This window comes from Mesocricetus auratus, unplaced genomic scaffold, assembly GCF_017639785.1.
Source record: "Mesocricetus auratus isolate SY011 unplaced genomic scaffold, BCM_Maur_2.0 Super-Scaffold_4256, whole genome shotgun sequence".
Classification (NCBI taxonomy): domain Eukaryota; kingdom Metazoa; phylum Chordata; class Mammalia; order Rodentia; family Cricetidae; genus Mesocricetus; species Mesocricetus auratus.
The window spans coordinates 32,269,841-32,293,279 of record NW_024429182.1 but is presented as its reverse complement, the minus strand read 5'-3'; the positions used below and the strand labels follow the sequence as shown (position 1 = coordinate 32,293,279).

Sequence of the window (23,439 nt, the reverse complement as noted above, 5' to 3'; positions counted from 1 at the left end):
TGATTTTTCTTTTGACTCACCAGAAAAGTTAATAATGATTAAGGGAACAATTTGTCTCTGAACAAACCTAAAAACTTGTGGGACTAATAAGAGTAAAATTTACAATGACACTATATTCTCAGAAATAAGGATCAGCTTAATGGAATGCTGTTAGACAAGATAAATTTGATGGATGGGAATTTGAAACCTCATTGGAAGGACCATGCAAAATCCCTGAGATGTTGATAAATGGAGAAAGAGGTAGTGCATTGGTAGTTATCTAGTCAGAAACATTTATACTAAAGAACAGGTAATCGAAATGGGGAAATGCCAACAAATGATGTGTTTGTGGCTCTCAGCCTTGACACTTAAGCATTATCAGGCCAACCCTGGAGCTCCCCAGTATGATGATTCCTCAAAATTAATGCAAAGGAACAGAGTCATGCCAAGCATGTGCTGCTGCTCCAGGAGTGAGCTGCTGTACTGCATAGGCGGCCTTTGGGGAAATCTCACATATAATGACTCAGGGCTGAGTGACTGCCTCTCTGAAAAGCAAAATAAGGATAAGGACCCAGGAATTCCCAAGGCTACTGTAGATCACGTAGGATGCATCCCAGGCTCACAGACACCCTGATTCCTCTCTCTCACTGTGGAGAACCCTCTAGCTAAGATACTAGTGGGTGCTGAGGAGTGGTTAGACTGTGGCTGGCCACCGGGGCTAAGCCAGATGTCAGAGTCCGTTCTTTGTGGATTTGAAGTCCATACCGATATGATGTCTTTCTAAACCTATGTTTTTGTCTACATCCCCATGTCTGCTTCTATTTCTATACACATGTATATACAGAGAACATCTGGTTGGTTCTTTCTTCTTTTATATTAGGCCTGGAACCATAGAATGGGCATCATTTGCCAGATATGTAGATCCGAGAAGCAGGGTAAGTCTGTGGGGAGAGAAGATTGGAAGCAGGCAATGCAAGGAGAGATGGGAGCGAGAAGAGGGAGGGTGAAGAGAGTGAGCTGGGAATATGAATGCGTTGAGTGGCTTTTCAGCTCCATTTCTGATTACTCATCACATTTTCACTCTTCTCAACACTGGCAAGTGCAAGTTGGCTCCTGGGTCTTAGGAACCTGAGCCACTTTTAGCCTGGTGTGCACAATTTCTCTTTCATCTTCTGTCAGCTTGGCTCTTCCGCCAGTACTCCACTTGTAACACTGTCCTTAAGTGCATATCTGGTGTCATGTGACTAGGAGAGTAGGTTTAGGCACCACCCAGGGCAGCTGCAGGCTCCCCTGCTTGCAGGACTCCTGGGGTTCCTGGGCTCCAGGATGGTATATGTTCAGACTTCAGAGCTCTCTTCCAACCGCCTGTGAGAAAGCAGCACCCAGAACAACAGGCACAGGCTGCTTCCATCATCTTGGTGAGTCAGAGTGCTGACGACCAGGTTAACTGGGTCTGGCTACAAAGTCCCTGGTGGTTAAGAAAGGTAAGTGGCATATTTCATACAAACTCTTCCATGAAAACAGCTGGACTGAAGAGAAAGAGGGCCCAGTGGGGAAATAAGTCATGGATCCCATAGAAAACACTGAGACTGGAAGCCAAAATGGAACCACAAATACATGTCTGAGCAGCATACATCATCTACTCCAACTATCCTTGAGTTTTACAGCTGTGAAAGGAGAGCCACTATTTACCAAGAAGCAACTGGGTAGTGTATAGAGCCCCTAAGAAAGTTAGGGTATAACCCTCCCTGAGCAGAGTGCCTGAGGTTCTCAGTGGGTACATAATTTGCTTATATGGAGATGGATGAATTCTGAGGTCATCTCACTCTGGAGTTGAAGATTCTGTCACAAATGAACTGGTGGCAGACACCCAGGTAGAACCCAGTCTCTGACCTCCCAGGCGAGTGCTGTTCACATCTTACCATACTGCCCTGCCCTGGTGTAGTTTCTGTGATGCAGTGATCTTAGACCAGTTGAGTTCTCCTGCAAATTGGAGAGTAGAGCCAATGAGCCTTGCCTCTATTGGAAGCTACGAGCAAGTATTTGCAATGATAGCTCATTGTGGCCATGTTTTAATAAAGGCTATGCTTCCAGAATGAACAGGTGCAAAGTAAGTGACCACAGACCTATTTTATAGCCATAACATGGTTACACTGTGATATCCAAGCAGGCACCTGGATTGCACACTGTACACCGACAGAGCTCTGAATCTCTCAGCTAGCCCCAGGGGCCTGGAGCACAAATGGTTCTCACCTACTGTGGGCTGTTGGCCTCACATAAAAACTGCCTGGAGATGAGAATCTGGCCCTTTGAAAATGTGAGCAGAAGACAGCAGAAGAATCCTGAAGAGAGAGGATTTGACATTGATGATAGAAGGCCCAGATGTGTGGCTGAGTCACACAAGTGTGTCCCACAGAATTCCAGAGGGACGACTAGTTTAACATGCCACACCATGCCATGCCCGTTTGCAGCATGGGGAAGGGACATTTTAGAAAAGAACTCTTCAGTTGCATGCTTGCATGCTTGTGCTAGATACACAGGTGTTGTGACATCTTGCTTGTATAAATAAAGCTTGTCTGAAAAGCAGATAATGGAGCTTGCTACTAGCTAACCATAGAGGTCTGGAGGTCTGTACAGACAGACAGAAGTAAGGTGGCTGGGCAGAGACAGGAAGTGAGATGGTTGGGCAGAGAGAGGATATAAGCGGAAAGAAACAGGAACTCATTCTCCTTTCCACTGGGAAGCTAATGAGCTAAAGGTGGCTTTGACTTGTTGTCTGATCTCTCAGAATTTTCCTCTATATCTGACTCTGGGTTTTATTGTTTAACCCAATTAAGAACTCCATTTACACACATAAAACAAAAAGACTGAGTTATGTACATGTTCCCAGTACCCTGTACATGGATGCAGTCGACAGATGTTCACTGCTGATGGTAGGGGTACCAGCAAATCAGAAAGGTCTCGAATTGCCAATAACATTACAGGTTTTACCTGAAGAACTGTTAGACTACAGCAATATTCACAGCGTACCACTGGTCGTCTGGCAACTGGTAAGGTATTTGAGCACTCTTAACAATTCCTTAGTGGATTTTTGTAGACTTTGAAATATATACCACATGGTTTATTTTGTTCCTATTATTAGGGGTTATTGAGTCTAGGCCCTAAGGCTTATTCCAAGCTTGCTATTATTTATAAATCTGGGGTAAGCTGGGTGGTAGTGGTGCACGTCTTTAATCCCACCATTCAGGAGGCAGAGGCAGGCAGCTCTCTATGAGTTTGAGACTAGCCTGATCTACAAAGCTGCACAAAAAGAAACCCTGTCTTGAATGAATGAATGAATAAATAGATAAATGAATGAATGAATGACCTGGGGTAAGTTTACAACTTAAAAAATCCAGAGCAAGCTATTCAAATGTATTAAATAAAATATGTTTAATCTTAATAAATATACTTTACAAATCCCCTGTAAGGCCAGGTGCTTACTCAGCTTTCCATTATTGTGAAAAACACCTGATAGAATAGTCTTAGTGAGGGGAGGGTTTATCTTGGTCCATAACTTCCATGTTTTCAGGCTGTGATGGGGTGGCTCTATTGTTTTGGGGGCCTGTGATGAAGTGGAACAGTGTGTGGGGGGTGGGGGGGTCAATGATAGGACAAAGCTGAACATCTCATAGTGGCAGGAAGCAAAGAGAAAAGAGATGGAACATGGGTCCTGTCTTGGGGTTTCTACTGCTGTGATAAACATCATGGCCAAAGTGTCTTTGGTATGGCAAAGGTACTCTGTAGGCTATCAAAGGAGAAATGGAAACACCAACCCAGCCACAAAACCTTTGACCTACAATCTGTCCTGCTTACAAAATATGCTAGGGCAATAGCAGCAAAAAAGCTTGTGGGAGTAACCAACCAATGTCTGATTCGACTTAAGGCCTTATCTATGAGATGGAACCTATACTCAACACTGCTTAGGTGACCAAGAACCAGAGACTAGATAGCCCAGAGACATAAGGTAAAACCAAATACTACTTGTTGTGGGAATCAATTCAGCCAATAACTTTATAGGACCTTTAGAACTCTGTGCTAAAGTCAGAATTGTATGCCAGTCTCATGGTACTAATGGACTTTACAGAACCTCTCATTATAGTTATCGACATTCAGTATACAGAAAGAGTTGTCTTACACAGTGAAACTGATGGATTTATTACTGATGAAACAGAATTAACTTCATTATTTATACAATTACTTAAAAGAACCAGGATTAGAAATCATCCTACACACACACACACACACATCACAATCAGATCCCATACAGGTCTGCCAGGTCCTCTAGCACAAGGTAATGGTAAAATTGATTGATTATTAATAGAAAGTGTGTTGGAGGCCTCAAAATTTCATAAAAAAATACCATGTCAATAACAAAGGTTAAAAAAGGATTTTTCCATCACTAGGCAATAAGTCAAGGAAATAATTAAAAAGAGTCCTACTTATTCCTTCTATAACCAAACAACTTTACTTGTAGGAAATAACTCTAAAAGTATGCAAAGAAATGAAACTTGGCAAATAGATGTGTTTCATTTTGCAGAATTTGGAAAATTAAAATATATACACCATACAATAGACACATTTTCATAATTCCAATGGGCAACTGCTTTGAGCTCTGAAAGAGCTGATTCTTTAATTACATACCTATTAGAAATTATGGCCATCATGGGAGTACTTACACAAATTAAAACTAACAATGCTCCAGCATATGTCTCTAGCAAGATGAAAAAGTTGTTTTGAATATTATAACATAAAGCATATTACAGGTTGTAATGTTCATTCTTCCCACCAGCCTGGCCCCTGAGCCACATCAGTCCCAAATGAACACATAGGACACTATATTAATTATAAAGCTGTTGGCCGTTTGCTATGGTTTCTTAATGGCAAGTTCTGACTTAATTATTAACCCATAATTACTAATATATATTTTTATAAGGACTTATCTTTCTGAGGACACCATCCTAATGCATCCTCTCCTCCCAGGATCACATGGCGACACTCTCCCCTTGACTACATTTCCCAGAATCCTCCTTGACTCCTAGTCCCACCTATCTTGCTTCCCTATTGGCCAACAGTGCTTTATTTATCAACCAATCAGACAAACATATACACAGAAGGGCTTCCCCCATCAGCAGGTATACCATATATTCCTACAGGACAAGTAGTTGTTGAGAGATCTAATCACATTTTAAAAGAAATGATTTATAAACAGGTAAGGGGAACCAAGACCCCCAAAGATAGATTGCATAATGCCTTAACCTTGAATTTTCTTAATGCTAATGAGAAAGAAACAAGAGCTTCAGAGAGACATTGAACAATAAAAAAAATTTCTGAGTTAAATCAGCTGGTGTACTTCAAGGATGTGTTGACCTCAGAACGGAAACAGGATATGTGCTACATTGGGTTGGGGGTGGAATAATCAAGTTTAGACCCAGAAATCTCTTTTGGAAAAGAAAGAAAGTGGATGGTATGGGATAATAAGTTAATTAGTGTATCTACTGGTGAACTATTTTAGCAACTGTTAGTTGATATAGATCCTTGTATATTGATACTTATATAAAATTATTTTTGTATTCCTGTCTAATATAAATTGTATATCAATATAAACCTGAAATTATATTTTTCATAGTGTGTATATTCCTCTTTCTGTTTATACCATTTTTGCACAATAATGTGAAATTATTTTTGTCATATTGTATGTATGTTTCTACATATGCTTAAGGTATTTTGTATATTTATACAATTTATGGATTGTTTTGTCATATTGCACTATACAGTTCTACCTCTGATCTATATGTATTTACAATTTTGAAGTCATTGTTATCATGCTGTATATCTGTTTAAAGATTGTTTATTTTTTATATCTGAAGCTTTAGTCAGTAAGCTATACATGTTATTAAAAATTACATGTTATAGTCACCCATGCTTATCATACCTAGTTATCTTAATCAGATTCTCTAGATACACAGAGATGTGCTCTATATAGATACATGATCTTCAAACATTTCAAAGACCTACATAATATGGCATTTAAATGCTTTAATAATTTATGACTCTGTTGTCATGAGACACCACAGAACCTGGCAGCATTGGTCTATTCCCAAGAGATTGATGGGCACTGGAGACACTCCATATGGAGCTTAGTCTCTTCTTGGAATAACTGGACTATTGGGCAAAGAACTGCCCTTGCTTTGACTGCTGACAATAGGCACGCTGTCAAAACTGGACAAGCAAGATACAAGCAAAAACAACTGCTAAACCTTGCCAAGACAGGGTAGGGAAATCTTTCGAATCTTCCTGCTTCTGAAAATGATATGTCAGATATTCTAGGCCTTAGTCAAACTTGGTTGTCCTGGTGTTACTCTGAGACTTTGGGTGACTGTCCAGGTAGCCAGCTGTTTCTGTCATTTCTTGCACCTTTTGGAAGTCACCAGCTTGCACTTCCTGCTTACTCAGGTAATATTACTTTCCTTCTCAGGTCTTTGATGGAGTTGAAGACTAGATAGCACAGCTACTACATCTCACATCTTAGCTAGACATTTTAGATACAAGACTTAGACTCTTCAGGATAGCACAGCTGTTGAAATAATCTTTATATTTTGCCAATTACCTATAACCTGAACATTTAGTGTGTGTTTATTGCTTGATGCTTCTCTTGTTGGTTGTAGTTTTAAGTTTGTGTGTGTGTGGTTTTTTTTTTTTTTTGCGTTTTCTGTCTCCTGGACAATACTTGGTATCTGTTTGTATTCTATAATTATGTATTAGGTTTAGAACCCTCTTATTTAGACAAAAGGGAGAATTGTTGGGGAAGTCATTCAGCCAATAGCTTTTGAGGTACCTTTCCCTTCTGGGCGTGGTATCAGGTGCTATGCGTGGACTGATAAGCAGGGAGAATAGGCATGCTTTCCCTGCTGGGCGTGGTATCAGGTGCCATGTGTGGACTGATAAGCAGGGAGAATGGGCATGCTTTCTCTGCTGGGTGGTAGTCTCGATTGTAGCTTCTAGCTCCCCTGGGCTGAAGACAGCAGCGGTTCTCTAACTTATTTATCACTTGTGAGTGACTCCCTGATAGATATCTGATATTCCTTTAGTTTGGGCTCTCATGGACTCTTACCATCCTGCTTTATAACTACTGGTCTTAAAAATAACAAAATGACCCCTAATGATATTGGGTTATGCTCATAGATTATTGCCTGATTCAGCCATCATTAGATAGGCTTCCTCCTTGAGCAGATGAGAACAAATATAGAGACAGCCAGAAATTATGAAGAGAGAATCTTTGGAACACACATCTCTAAATGCAATGTCTCCATCAAACCCCTCCCCTCAGAGCTTAGGGAACCCCGTGGAAGAAGAGGCAGGAGTGTGGGACACAGGGGATGAAGGACTCCAGAATAGGCCCTCTAAACCAACTAAACAAGGCTCATATGACTTCACAGAGACTGAGGTAGCAGGTACAGGGACTACATGGGTCTATACCAGATCTAGAGGGCTCTGGCTTAGAACTCTGTGCCAAGATAACTCTACAAAGATCTTTGGAGACCAATAAATCATTAGGATAATTTGGAAACTCACAGAAACTGCTTTATTTCAATTGTATTTGACCCCAGTTAAAAATAAACAGTAATGATTATTCATGGGGAAAAACTAAAGCCTTACAGGCCTGCTACAGCCCTGTCTTTTGAGGGCCTTTTTTTCTCAATTGAGGCTCCATCCTCTTCAATGACTCCAGCCTGTGTCAAGTCAACATAAAACTAGCCAGCATAAGTGACCCCTTGTCACCTTGATACATAAACACATCACTGTTAAGCCACAACCTTCCCTTTCTTGGTCATCCCTAAGATCACACATTAATAAAGACATCACAATATAAAATACTTCACGAAGTTAAAAAGTCCCAGAGCCTTTAAAAATTCAAACACTTAAAAATCCCAGTCTCTTTAAAATATCCAGACTCTTTTTAAATCGAAAGACTTTGAAAAGCTAACATCTCTCCTTTGTGAGCTGTGAGCTCTTGTAACAAAAAATAAGTTAAATACTTTCTTCCTTCCAGCAGGAAGAAACAGCAGTCACAATCAAATCAAAGAAAACCCACTCCAACTGTGTAAATAACTCAATGTCTGGGATCTACTCACGTATTACAGGCTCCTCCAAAGGGCTTGGGTCAGGTCTCTGCCTCCATTCCCTGCAAAACACAGCTTGTCTTGTAGGTTTAGGCCAGCTCCACCCAATGGCTGCTGTTGTCCTTGGTCATCCCGTGGTAGTGCCATCCCCAGAATGCTGGGGTCTCCAGCTGCAACTGAACTGGACTTTCACCAACAGCCTCTCCTGGGCTCTCTTCATGGTTCTAAGCCTCAACATTGCCCATTACCCCTTCAATCTTGGGCCTTCAACTGCTACTGAGACCGCACCTTCACCAGTGGCTCTCTCCTGGTCTCTCACAGGGCCAAGCCTCAGCTTCTCTTTGCCTCTAAAACCAGCACCACCTGGGAAGCTCTTACATGATCAAGTTCAGCTGCCAGAGGGAGGGTACAACCTTCCCCAACACAGCTTCTTTGAGCTGACTTTGAGGAAACACTTCCCAGGAGACCTCACCTCGATGCTGGTCTCTTCTTAATCATCGATAATTTCTCAGCTCCCAGCTGACCAGCATGTATTGTCCCAGCAAAGCAAATGCTTCACATTAGTGGTTATGATCTCTTGCTAACTACAGCCTAGTCTTCAGCGGCAGCTGAGCAGACACCACGGTTCCTTTACACAAATGGTCCCATAGAGTCTGTACTTCCCTCTGAAACATCACAAGCCAGGCCTCTGTCACCTACACTGCTCTCAACATTCCTGTCTTCCAAGATCCTACAGAACGGCACACCAAACTTTGATTTTTCAGCTTTTCTGTTCCTAAGTCCTCCCACAATACTCTAAAAAACAGGATGGGGTCTGACATAGCAACACAGGAACCAATTTCTGTTCTAGTCAGGGTTTCTATTGCTACGATGCAACACTATGACCAACGTAACTTGGGAAGGAAAGGGCTTAATTTGCATTTCCACATCACAGTCCATTAATGAAGGAAGTCAGAACAGGAACTCAAACAGGACAAGAACCTGGAGATAGCTGAGAAGCCATCAAAAGGCACTGCTTACTGGCTTACTCCTTATTGCTTCCTCAGCCTGCTTTCTTATAAAACCCAGGACCACCAGCTCAAGGGTGGCCATACCCACAATGGACTGGGCTATCCCACACCAGTCACTAATTATGAAAATGATCTATAGGCTTGCTTGCAGTCCTATCTCATAGAAACCTTTTCTTAATTGAGGTTGCTTCTCAGATTGCTCTATCTTGTCTCAACTAACATAGATCCTACCTCGCTTTTGAGGGCACCCCAATCCATTTGCTTAACTTCCACCGAATAGTCCCCACCTACTAAGGTTCCATCATTTTCCAGCAGTGCCACATTCTGGGAAGAAAGCCTTCAGCAAACTTTCAAGGCAGAGCACCAGGCTTTCTTTTGAACAATGAGAGCATCTTTTGAACTCAACGCTAGAATGTAATGGCATCATGAGAACCAGAAGCAGACTTTCTTCTTGTAACCATCACCCTTGTCTTCCATTTACAACCCTGACAATACTTCATACATACAGACATTCCATACCTATTCAATTCCATCCTTGATCTCACACATACCTGACTTCCAGGCAGTTCCTTAGACCTCAGGATGAACATGCTAGAGTCTTGATCCACTCTGGAGAGGATATATTTGAGAATGAAGCTAGTACTGGTCCTGGATGTAGCATGGGACTGTTTAGTTAGGGATTTCTCAGGGTTGTAGGTACCTGGAGTGAGTGCAGAAGGAAAAGGAAAACAGGTTTAACATCCTTTTGACCATGTGAATGTCCCACTGTAAAGGGTGGTGTGGAAATGGCCCTAGTGGAGCCCAGTGGCACAGATAACCTAGCACAGGAGACCGCTTGCTGTTCCTGGAGGTGCTGCTGTATTTTTCAATGGTGTACAGGAGCTGGCGATGCACGTATGTGCCATGAGGTGAGCAGAGCTTCTGTGGACTTTGAAGGCACCACTGTTGCAGGATTTGTGCAGGTCCACTCAGTTGGCTCATTTCCTCAGCACTTCGGAGTTCTTATGTCAGAGCTAGTGTTTGCCAGAGGTTCCCCATAAGTGATCATTCCACTTGGGTGGCAGGACCAGTGAGTTTTAAAAGAGGGCAATGGCCCTTCCGAGAGCATCTGACGAGCACCTGGGTCTTTGTGGATAATCTGTGTACTCACTGCTGGAGAGATGAGCTACATCCCCTCTAAATGAGAAATGGGTTCAGATCGGGGTAGTTTGAGAACTCCAGGTGCTGCAAAGCATGTAAGCATCAAAAAACGAGCTCTGCCTGGCACCGAAGCCAGCACCCTCTCTTGATGCCTCCCAAGAAGAAAAAGAGGTCCTCCTCATTTTCAGAGGACAGTGTTGCCATTGTTCCCACGGAGGTATATGCTGTGGCAGCCGCAGGACGAACCGCTCAGATTCTGAAACCCCAGGGACTGAGAGTGTTCCCACAAAGCTGGACAGTGGAGACAACCCCGAGAGACTCAGTCAGGAATAACTTCAGAAACGCACATGTTGATGGCTGGGGATGAGACAGTGGCAGGACAGTTGCCACGCATGGCTTAAGTCCGGACACTAAAGAACCAATGTGTATGCCAAGAATATTCTCTACTGCGAACTGGAGAACACAGGGTTGGGGACACTGTTCTCCCTCAGTGCCCTACAAGGCGGGCACAGTGTTAAGTTGATCAGATTCCTCAGTTGCCTGGGGTGTAGATTGGACGTCATTAATTCTTTTTCAGGTCTTCCTCTGTTTGGCAGCTCTTCAGAAGGACCCTAGTCATTGAGTCAGCAGGATGGAGATGACCAAGCGCCTCTTCTCAGGAAGCCCTTCAGCCTAGTTCTACACAGCATGGAACCCTTCTACTGGATAGGAGCAATCTTTGTATGGGAATGTCTCGAGTGGCTGGCAGAGATTTTGTAGACTTAATTGGCATCACACTCTGATGGCACCCCTCTGCCCAATTCAGTTTCTGCATTATTCCTTTCTCCAGTGAACTGTGCCAATAATCTTTTACACTCCTGGCCACGTCTCAGTATCTGCATCCCAGGGGAACCCACTCCCTGAAAACTCCCATACTTCACAGGCAACCAGAATAAGCCATTTGAAGTCAGTCCACTTGGAAACGGCACCAGGACCGCTGATATTTTTGTTTCATTTTCCTGTATTATCACTTGCTCCCAGCTGGCATGTAGTGTTGGGCCTGAAGCTCAGAAAACAATTGTCACAGGCATGGATGAAATACAAACACATTTCTAACCTTGCTCACACTGGGCTCAGTTAAGTCTAAGCAATGCTGCTTGAATGTCCCCTAGTTCTCCAACTTCTCCCTTGCACCACCAATATCCACTGCTTTCCTTCCCATCTCCCATCCTATTCCTCACTCTGTACCAAAGACTCAGAGCAAGCACAACACTCCATGTGCAGTCTGTCTGGACCACCTTCCCATCGCTTCACCAGCTTCTAGTCCTCCATCTCAGAAAGCCAGGGGCCATTTACAGGAAACATTTCCCCCCATCAGGATCAGCTACTGCTCTAACAAAGACTCAGCTTCCACTCACTCCTAGAGTGGGGATCCTTGCAAAGAGCACCCCAAGAACAGGGCCAAACAAAGCACTTTTACAATTGTATTATCTGTCAGGTATCAGGCATCCTAAGAAGTGTTCTGCCCACACCATCATTGTACTAAAGTGGTAAGATGAGAAAAACATCAATTTAGCACTTTAAGTATACAATTCAGTGGGTACACATTCATAACATTGTATGCTACGCATTATCCACCCACAAAACATCTTCATCTTCTCAAATACAAATTGTGAGTATGCTGAATAGTAGCTCTTCATTGCTCTCTCACCCTCATGCCTGGTAAGTGCTATTCTACTGTCTCTGATTCTACTGTGCTAGGTGCCTCCCAGAAAAAGCCCCCTACAGCATTTATCCTTTTGTGTCTGAAATCACTTAGCATAATGTCTTTGAGGCGAGATCACGCTTTAATGTGTATCCTAATTTCCTTCAGTTTTAAGGCTGGACAGTATTCCTTTGTATGCCTATAATACGTTTCATTTACCCATCCACTGTTAGGTGTTTTAGAATATTTTCCCCATTTATATTTTTTTGGATAAGGCTACCATGACCGTTAGTACACATACAGTCGTGCACCACTAATGGCAATGATATCCTCTGAGAACTGCAGTTAGGTGAATTTGTCCTTGTGCCAGCATCACAGAATGCGCAGACCTAGAAAGTAAAGGTCAGTCACTCCACATTGTCTTGGGATACAGGCAAGAGGCCACTGCCACAGAAACAGCAGATTTATAGTTATATTTTAAAAAGCATAAAGCGTACACTCTAAAACAATAGGAAATATGGCAAATACATAAGCAAGTCAGTCATCTGTTATCAAACATAATTTATGCTGCAAACTGATACTCTCTATGCTGTTATTTGGTGGGTTTACTTACATTAGCACCACCACAAACAGGTGAGTAACTCTTGCACTAAGACTCAGCTGGCCACAGCATATTAGACTGTGAGTTTCATTTGAACCTCATGAGACCACCCTTGGCCATGAAGTCCACTATTGATCAGACCATCCTGTGTTGTGTATGACTACAGTTAAGTATCTGGTATCAATCCTTTTCAACTAAGACTGGAAGTGCCAAGTCACAGGGTAAAGGCAAGTTTCACCTTTTAAAGGGACCAGTAAACAGATTCCATAGTATTAAGGAGTCCCTTCCTGGGGACAAGGTTAATTTCTCAGTTTACACACTGTGCTGTCTGGATTCTCCCTTGGAGAGTCACAGTGCACCTTTACCTCAGTGAAGGCTTTGAGTGATCCTCCAGTAAAGACAGGTCAAAGGACCATGACCCATGGTCTCAGCCATAGCGACCTTGTTTTGTAGAGTAAGTGGGAATGTGCCACCTGCTGCTGGGCGCGCTGAGGCTGCCGGGGAAAGGGCTACAGCTCTGGGCATTGAGTCTGAGCAGAGAAAGGGCTCTCCTGCCCTCCTGCTAGCATGTGGCGTGACTGCCCTCCCCGGTTGGAGGCCCATTCACCTTTCAGGACTAGTTCCCACACCCGCTACTTCTCACAGATGATTCCAACTCTGAGCTTCTTTCCCCAGGTGGGGATTGGGTGTTCCTCTTCTGCAAGCTCTCCACAGTTTCTCTTAAGAATTCTGCCCCCACCGTGTCAGAGGCAGTCAAGCTGTGGCCTCTACAAACAGCCACCTGGAGAACTTATTAAACGTTTGGGTGCCTTGAGCTTGCCAGAATTTCTACTCTGTGCTATTTATTTGGTGCTTCTAAAATGCACGTTCTCCGCATTACTTAAAAACGATATTAATTTCATTTACTGAGTTTGCTTGTGTCGGGGAGTGGCACAGTGGGCTTGTGGCAATCAGGTCACAACTCTCTGGAGTCCTCCGTTATTACCATGTACGTCCAGGGGATCGACTGTAGTTACGGGTCCTGCTGGTCCCATAAAATGTCCATTAAAAAAGCCCTGGGCAGTATTTTCTACGGCTGATCTTATGATCCTCGGTTCTTTGAAGATGAGCTGCCTCATTTTATATACAAAAAGAGAATGAATGAACACATAAACTGGGTGCTGGTGGCACACACCTGCACTTGGAAGGCAGAGGCAGGCGGATCTCTGTGAGTTCTTGGCCAGCCTGGTCTACAGAGTGAGTTCCAGTACAGAGAAACCCTGTCTCAAACAAACAAACAAACAAAACAAAAAAGAATGAGCACGTAAGTGAGTGATATTACCTGTTTCCTCCTTTGTAAAATGAGCTGATTGGCAGTTCTGTCAACTTTTCCCTGATGACATTTTTCATTCAACTCTAAAACCTGAGTTATTCTGCCCCCAAACACTAGAATCTCAGCAGCACACAAACTGTAAACTCAAGCGCAGGAAAATAGTGGGGAACCAGCTAATAAGGACTTAGCCTAAGCGAATATTAAGCAAATTACTCGAGATCCATGAAGACTGATAGTTTTGTCATGTACTAGTTTTGCCTAGGCTAGAGACACAGAGGGAAACATTCACACCTCCCCTGTAAATTTACTGCCACTGACCCTATGTTCTGGAATTAGAGAGCTAGGCATTATGGGAAAACAGAGGGCACTGGAGGTGGGGTGGGGTGAGGAACTCACCTCTCTTAGTCTATCTGGAGCAGTACAACTGTCAGCACTTCCCTGCCTCTGCTACAGGGCTTCCTATTGATGTAAGGCAGGGTCTCAATAGTGTGGAAGATGCATTCTACCAGCTGGCTGAATTTCCCTCCTTCCCTTCCTCCCCCCTCCCTCCCTCCCTCGCTCCCTCCCTCCCCCCTCCCCCATGTCTGCCCTTCCTCCCCAGGACCTTTCCCTCTTTCCCCTGCCAGTTTTGAGGCAGTTGCAGCTTCTCATAAGCGCTGTGGCCTGAGAAAAATGAAGGCATCCATTACTTATAACCTCTCAAGATTTCAGAGGAAAAAGGTTGGCTAGGGCTGCCAAGATCCAGCAAATATTTGGTTAGCTTGGAAAGAATGGACGCTCATTTTCCAGTTCTCACAGATTCCTGTATGCCCAGTTGCTTTTATTAAAAACGTTAAATCCAGAGATAAAGTCGAAAGGCACTCCAGGCTCCCAGCATTCATCTGTATCCCGGGGAGCAGAACCCAAGATCTAAACAGAGGAAAGCTCAATAAATAGAACCCATGAGTCCCCTCTAGGAGCAGGGCCCTAGGTCACAGAAGAACGATAAGAGGGGCTCCTATGGGCAGCTTTCTTTGAGTGGGAATTTATGGGATGGACAAGAGACCCTGTTTCCATTGAGGGTTAGTACACTGTGGCCCACAGGCCAAACCCTGCTGACCACTGTCTCTTGTTTTTGTACAATGTGTGAAATAAGAATGCTTTAAAGAAAAAAACATTTTGAAATGGTTGGATTTCAAAAAATAAGAATGCCTGCAAACTAGGGGGTAAGTTTCAGATTTGCATTCACCAATATAGTTTTGTGGGAAGGAACGCTGCCAGCCTGTATATCTGTGCCTCGTCTGCAGCCACTTTGAACTATGGTGGCGGAGTAGGTGAAAAGGGAACCAGGTAGCCCTTCACGTATAAAATATGCACCATCTGGCTCTCTGCAGAAGCAGTCTGCAGAGCAAGGGGTGGGGATGAAAGACTTGGTGTTCTGTTATCTGAAGTAAAAAAAACTATAAAATATATATGCACAGTAAAATCATTATAAAACCAACACCTGGGTATCCTAGCACTTGGACAAAGAGATGAAGCATTGTCTCTCAGCAGCCGTGTCCCAGGAGCCTTTCCCAGAGTTAGGGCTTTGTGCTAATATTTTCCTTGTTGTTCTTTGCAGCGCTACCACCTAAACCATGTAATGGAATTGAATTTTGCTTGGTTTAAAGTAGCCATTAATAGAGTCACGCTGAGTGGTCACTTCTGTGTTTCTCTTGATCAGGTTCGTGAGGCTGCTGTGAGGGACTCCAGTCCTGTCATCCTCCTTTGTGGTATATCATCCATTATATCATTCATGTAAGTCTCATTGGTTCATTTTCCTATCAGTGGGTAGTTGAGTCATTTCTAGTTTGGAGCTATTGTGAATAATGCTGCGATGAACATCTTGCATCTGAGGTATCCTTGACTTTAGACTGTTGGCAGAGAAATGGCATTGTGGGGACATGGGATCTACCTACCACCAACTCTTCCACTCATGCTCCAACCATTCCCTTGGGGGTTGGAATAAGTCATATCCACAGCAGCTGTGGTTTGAGGAAGCCAGGGAGTCCCTTCTTCCTGTCAGTGCCTGCTCTCTGACCTCAAGGAACACAACAAGGTATGCAGCTATTGTCTAGTGTCCCCTGAAATAGTCTTTGTACAAATGCTTCTTTGGGGAGCATTTTCTTTGATTTTAAAACATTCTATGTAGCCCAGGATGGCCTCAAACTCACACCATGCCTTTGCCTCCTGAGTGTTGGGACTATAGGCGGGTGCCAGGCCTCCCAGATGATATGGTGACCCTTTGTGAGTGCCTGTGTTTGGTCAGTAAACTGGTGAATGTCAAACCATCCTGACCATGCTCCCTGATGCATGGGTTTAGAGCAGTGGTCCCCAACATTCCTAATGCCAAGACCCTTTAATACTAATGTTGTGGTGGTCCCCAACCATAAAATGATTTTGTTGCTACTTCATAACTATAATTTTCATACTTTTATGAATCATAATATAAATATAGCCCCCCAGGATGAGAATTGCTGGTATGAAGGAAACATAATATAGCAAAAGACTAGGTGGCCTTCTAAGAGTAGACACCAGCATAGGGACCACTGTTCCCACAGGGTATCAAGGATTCTGAGCCTGATCCTTGGAAGCTGGTGGTGCTGGGTCTTCCCCCAAAGACTATAGGAATATGGAGCTGGAAATGCACTCCTCCCACCCGCAGCATGCTGAAAGCCCAGCACCTGGGCTGGCAAGCTCTAGAGGCATTGCTGGAGCATGATGTAGTGCTACATTGGAAAAGCCCAAATAAACTCTGAGCCCTTGCACACATTTATCCAGTTTGTGAAGTGGATTAATAGAATAACCAATAAAACATGTATAAAAGCTTTAATTAAATGTGATGAAATAAAACTTCATGTTTTATTTATGGACACTCCCAACATGTAAAGGATTCAGGGAGACATTCATTTTTACTGCCATTTCGTCCTCATATCTATAATTAAATCCAGGCTTCAGTTCTGGCCCAAAGCGATGCGGCATTTTAAAGCTGGCCTCGGACACCCCCTCCCCATCTGCTGTTAATTATAATTACCATCCCCAATATAGAGGAGGCTGGTGACAGAACAAAACAGAACAATAAAACAAACAAACAAACAACACTGGTTGCCATTGTGTTCTAAAGCGACAGCGCTGAAGGACTGCTTCAGGCAGGAAGGGCGTCCTCTATTTCCAGTTTTATTCTGTGCCAAGTACACAATCCCTTCATTTTACTTTTGACATAAAAAAAGGACTTCATGAAACAAGACAAAATAACTTATGATTATATGAAACATAACTGTGACAAATCGCAAAACTATACATATTAATAGAAAAAAGTGTACCTAATTCCTTGAAAGATTTATGACAACCAGCACCAGATGTGCATCTACAGTCAAACCGGCCCCGTATCCAGTATGATATACGCAGCACATTTCTCTACGTGAGTATACAGAACAATGTACAAGAGCCTGTGTGATCTATGGAAAACAGATTTCCACTTTTCTCCCAAAGTGCTTTATGTCAGCAATATTACCGAGGACACTTCTTTGTCTGTACAAAATAAATCTCTTCATTTTTACACTCACCATTTTATCCAATGAGTTTGGGTTTTCTCTTTCCCTGTTACTTTATCTGCGGCAATAACAGCAATGGTCTAAACAGTCAAATCAAACACCAAATAATAAAACTGAACATTACAGAGGCTATTGTCAATACTTCCAGGCAATCAGGGGTGAGGAAGGGGTACGGGTTCTGTGACAGGTTAGCCCTGTTCCAAGCCTGTATTAGTGAACTAGTACATTTGACAGTTGGTCACATTAGGACTGAACATAACCAAACTTGTTATCAGGAGATTTTATGCTGTAGTCTACCACATACTTTATTTTCTACTTCAGACTCACCTGGGCCATGTGGTGTAGACCAACCATAAGGGACCTCACAGGGCCATGGAATATTTAAACAGTTTTTAAGTGCTGATCAGAGGGTAAATGACAAGTGACACTTTGATACAGTCCCTTTAGGGAGTTAGGACAACGGATGAAGCAATGAAATGTCTCTAGGCATACTGATCTTTTTTGTGTAATAGGATAATTGGATTTGTGCTATGTGTTTTCACAAGCACTAGTTGTTATTGCTTTGTTTGCATATTTGTATTTAAAGGTGAATGGCAATTTCCAGGTGGATGTTTATGAAAATGGCTACCCACCAAGGACTAAAAAGGCCTAGGAGAATGGAAGGGAATAATCAATGTTTTTTAAGTTCTAGTTTCACTGGTTAAAAACAAGGATGGAACTACGTAGGCCAAAGTAAGTGAGGGGCACATTTTAATCTAAGGTGAAATTCTGGAACCTAAAGATAGACAGCTTGTATGATCTGAAGGACCCTGATGTGCCCAAGCATGCTTCTTTCTGACAGCAAGAATGTCCCTCTGGGCTAAAGAAGGCTTTGATAACACCAGGTCCTCCTAGGTGACCCAGGAAAGAGCCATGCCATGTGGAAAGCCACCGTGAGTCCAGAGCCTGGATCCCGAGCCTCATGTCTCCACCACAGGAGCAGATGCTGTACGTGATCTGTGTTTCTGTTCCTTTCTATGACTCTCCTACGTAAGTAACTCCAGAAGTTAGAGTGGACGGATCAACTGCCTCCCACCTGTTCTTCCCTTATTACCCAAATGAGATCTGCCTGGAGGTCCTTCCAAAACCTTGGGGTTTATGAACGGATGATGCTTCTTGTGAGGGTAGGGTCTCCTTTTCTTCCTGGAGTGTGACAGAGGTCAGACAAGGGTTACTGTCAAGTACGTCAGTGTTAACATACGTGTGTTCCTGCTTAGCCCAAGTGGACCAACCTAGCAGGTCTACAAGGGTGGTAGTTTCCAGCAGCCTGAGAGCTCGCCTGTGGAGGAAGTCTGACGTACTGTACTTCCTTCCTCAGAGATCAGAAGACCTATGAGAATTCAAAGTCATGTGACCTGGATGTCTACACAATAGTTTCCACCAAGAACACAATCTCTTCAACAACACCTGACCAAATAATGAGCTGTGAAACTAGAACCCACACTTAGTTCTTTATTTACCCCATTCGGTGGCATCTTGGAAGAGATGGAACTCTTCTGAATGGGGGCTAGACTGAGAAAGGTCTGTCTATTGGGGTACAAGCAGTCTCACAATCCCAAGACACTGAACTATTTAAGGTCCCAATGATCTCAGTTCCAGAAAGAACTTAGCTTCAGTTCTGTTAAAGAAGCATTTATTAAGGGGGGAAAAATCCTGAAATTCGAGCAAACTAGAATGTTGGAATTGACCAGCTTTTTGGAGTTCAGCTTATTTGTATAGCCTTTGCCCTAGGACATAGGATCTTCTTAGTACCTTTCTAAAAGTTGTCCCTGGAAAATGATGTCTTGTTTAGGCTTAACATAAAATGGCTATGTGCTTTGTGAAAAATGCCAGCCTTTAAAACAGAGTTCCAAAAAGTTGCTTTCTTGAGTCTGCCTTCTGTGAACCTTCCCAGGAGCTGGCAGGATTTAGTGGACAGTAGGAAGGAGGACATGAAAATACGAGGCAGCAGTACACAGAGACAGACAGATGAATGGATTCCTGTAAGGAACTGGGAAGAGACACACAAAACAACTGGACAACAGGCGCCCTTGGTTTGGTTTCTGACAAACCATACACATAACTCAATGTGTCCCAGCTCTCATGTTTCCTGGTCTGGCCAGGGCAGAGCACCAGAGATAAGGCAATGCAGGGACCATTCAAATGGAACAGATTGCAAGCTGGAGTCACTTAACCTCAAAACAAAAGGGTTTTTTGTTTTGTTTTTTAGATGGTCTCAATATGTATCCCTGGCTGTGTAGACCAGGCTAGTTTCAAACTCAGAATGCCTTCCAAGTGTTGGAGTTAAAGATATATACCACTACACACAGCACTCAAAGGTTCCTGCAGCAATCCTGGAGTGTGTGTGAGTGTGTGTGTGTGTGTGTGTGTGTGTGTGTGTGTGTGTTGTGTGTGTGTGTGTGTGTGTGTGTGTTGTGTGTGTTGTGGTAACTATTCTGTTTCCCTCAGATAACCTTTGCTAAACTGTAAAATTAGGCCAGGGAGAACTACAGCTGTGGTAAAATACATGTAGCTGGGGTGATTAAGATGGTAATGACTTATACCAAAAGAACAATCCTTTAAATATTTTTCCTTTAAAAGTAGACATAAAAAGCAAGTCTTCAGAGTTCCAAAACAAAGTAGGCTGCCGAATATAAAACCTTACTTTTGCCATTGGAGGAGCCACTGGGAAGCAAGTAGTTAGCATGGGCTACGTAAGACAAACGTTAAAGCTAGAGTGTGAGAGAGTCCAAGCCACACCTGCTTCGACCATGCATTCCCTCAGTGTTCACGGCCATGCATCACTCAGCCATGAGAGGAAACCTGGGTTTGGCCAAGCACTCTGCTCCGGTACCTGGGCAGTCTTCCACTCGTTAAGTCTTTGGAGTCTTTAGCAAGGGTCATCATCCAGGCCTGTGCACATTCATTGGTCTTTCGAGAGCTGACAACCAGGAAGTAACAGGTGTCTTTAAAGTGAGACTCTAAATTCCCTTTGAGAAGAAATTCCTGCTTGTCGCCCAGCCCAGCAAATTAAGGGAGAAATGGAAGAGGTGCAAGTGATTCCTGAAAAGTCAGATCCGACCATCCAGTCCTGCCTTCCAAAGACCCAGTCCACCAGACTGGCTCCACGGATTTGGTTGGCGCCCTTCACAAGGCTTGACTAGGGACTCAAAGGTCCTGGATATGCAGGAGAGGCCTGGGGAGCCTTCAGCCTTCGGTATACACAGAGGAGAGCTGGCTAGGGCAGCGGTCCACAGCGCTGAGCCCCAAGAACGTGGGATCTTCGGGGCCACTGCGAAGAGACTCCCCAAAGAGGCTTGGAGAAGCTGAAGGCAAATCGTACACTGGAAGAGAAAGAACACAGGCAGTCAGCCAGTCCTGCATTATGCAGCCCCAGTGGCTGCACAGTACACCCATGCCGCCTACAGATGCTGGCGGGGGCTAAGGCTTAGGCCTTCTAAGTGTGTCCTTGATAAACAGAATGGGAGAAGATTGGCTTGCATGGATGTGTGTTCACATAAAATATGACTTTAGCTGAAGTAAAAGGGTTTTAGGAAGGAATGGGGCTGACCTCAAGGCAGAGAAGGGACACATGGGATCAGGAACATGAGTATAAGCCAGGATAAGGGGAAAATGAAGGGAGAGTCTGGGTGGGGAGGTCTGGAGAACTTGACTTAGGTAAAACCATGTGAGTCTCAATGCTATGCCGCAGAAGAGAGCACAAGACTGGATACGACTAGGATTTTGTAGCAAGAGGGCGACATAATTTATCACTTGGATTAGCAAGCAGTGCCAAATGGGTGGGATGCCCAAGTGAGAAGGCGAACTGTGGGCGTATCCGGGGAGAAATGGCTACAGCCTAGAGGGAGAATGCTGGCCCCTGTGCAGGTAGGCAAAGGGGTGAGAGCCAGGGCAGAAGGTGTCTGGGAGGTAGTTCTACTGGATTTCATATGGTCCTTGCCAGATACAGGAAATACACCCGGCTTCTCTTTTTCTTGACTAGGTCACAGATACCCACCTGTAATGCCTGAGTGTGTTGAGAAGGCTCTATGGAAAACATCAAAACCAGTCTGACCCATGGACGTGGGGACCACGCAGTCCTCAAAGGAAGGCACCATGCTGCATGAGCTGCTGGGTGGCATGGTTCTCTGGGAATCGGGGTAATGCGGGGGACAGAAGGTCTGCAGCTGGCCATAAAATCCTGAAACACAAGCACGACAATGAGCTATTTCAGGGCAGAAACCATCCCTACACAGGAAGAACCTCAGCGAGTCAGACTAACTTGACATCGTTGCATCTTCGAGTACCTGAGAAGTCTTCTGAACAAGTGTTTGGATGAGCTGCCCTCAAGGTTTAGGAAGGCCATTTTAGGGAGCAATGTTGTCATCCTAGTCCCTTCCACTGGGATTTGCATTCATCTTAACTTCCTTTATCATACATTTCACTCCATTTCCACATTTAACCAAAGCCCCACAGAAGGCCCTTAATCATGCCCACCATAAACACAAGCAATCCCTAGCATAGACCCATCTCTATCTTTCCAACACTTCAGTCTTCCTTGTGGTTTTAAGTAGGTTCTTGGAATCTCACAACTGGATGTACTGGAGCCTATTTCACTATTACTGTATCTGATTCTTTTAGTAAAAGGGAAAACTGGAAGCAGGGAAAAATACTATGGTAAAAGAAATAAGGAAAGATATCGCCGTGCTTGAAAATCACCACCAACCTATTGATAATCATATTTCATCTCTCTCCTTCATTTCTGTTCATATTCAGTGTATTTTTCTTGCATTCCCATGTGGTCCTTTTCTAGGATCCTCCACCCCCCCTCAATTCTTTCCTTACTTTTTCCCTTTCTCTCTTTGCTGCATGATAATGTGTATCAGTGGATTACTTTCTGAGCGTGTAATATGCTTTTAAAAACGTAATAATGCAATCTTCATTCCACACTCTATTGATGGGGGAGCTGAGGCCCTGCTGCTGTCTGAGGCTGCCTTCCATTGTGTTTCCTCAGCTGTAAAATGTGAGTGCCATTGTCTGCTGCACAGGGCTATTGTGTAGACTGACTGAGTCATTGGATAAGGAAGCAGGCTTATAATGTTTTAAAGTGCTTTAGAAATGTCAGTCATTATTGATATTACTATTCTGGTTTTAATGGGGAAAGTAAGGGGGTTACTAGAGGAAGTGCCCTAGGATTCCTCTGCAAACACAAACTGATGGAGGAGACAGAACCAGTCCACACAACTTTGGAACCCTGGTCTCGAATGTCTTCCATCATTACAGCCATCTCCTCTTAAGATTGGACACTATGTGGGACTCTCTCAAGGGGGTAGTTGGTGCTATTTGTTTCTCCTTAGCTCTCTTTAAATTCAGGGAAGCTGGATACATGCACCCCGCCACAAACACACTCTTCTCCTTGTTCGTTTGGAATCTTAAGCTACCTAGCAAATGCTTGGCTCACCTTGGCTGAGGGCTATTCTGCAGTTTGCTGGAAACATCACTAAAAATGTGTTTACCTGCTAGGAGAGACACAGACCCCACCCTCTAGGAGCTTATGATGTAAGGCAGAGATCAAATGCAGATTTCCACTCAGGGCACATTCACACTGGAGTACGGTCACTTGGAAGTGGGTAACAGTACATGTTATATAGAATTCACAGAAACATTCATGAAAGGTTTGGGGAAAGAAAGGCAAAGCATTATCAGAGCATCATAAGAGTTTACTTTAGTAATATATCCATGGAAATCCAGTATCTAAGCAGAGAGGAACATAAAGTAATGACTTCTGGTTTCGATTCCCAATGGCTTCACATGCTTTTAAATGAGACAGGCAGAAATCCAAACAGATCACTCTCAAATACTCAAATAACTGACCAGAATGAAGGAAGTCAACCCCCTAGTCAACCAAGAAATAGACTTTAAAATAACAGCAATTCATAGTCTATTTATTACTCTGGCGAA

At 43.6% G+C, this 23,439-nt stretch overlaps 1 protein-coding gene and 1 long non-coding RNA gene across 2 annotated transcripts in view; both read right to left on the bottom strand.

Moving 5' to 3' along the window:
- Positions 1-834: 834 nt before the first annotated feature.
- LOC110340334 lies at positions 835-13,797 on the bottom strand. Its single transcript, XR_002382130.2, has 2 exons — positions 8,154-13,797; positions 835-1,447 (listed from the first exon to the last, which is right to left on the bottom strand). It is a non-coding gene; the product is annotated as an uncharacterized LOC110340334 (long non-coding RNA).
- A 2,942-nt stretch (positions 13,798-16,739) lies between these two features.
- The window catches only part of Glis3 (GLIS family zinc finger 3), a 407,081-nt gene continuing 400,381 nt past the window's right edge, over positions 16,740-23,439 (bottom strand). Inside the window, 2 exon segments of the mRNA XM_040745944.1 lie at positions 16,740-20,822; positions 21,497-21,679. Of these exon segments, the coding sequence (XP_040601878.1) occupies positions 20,686-20,822; positions 21,497-21,679 (320 nt within the window). The 3' untranslated portion in view covers positions 16,740-20,685.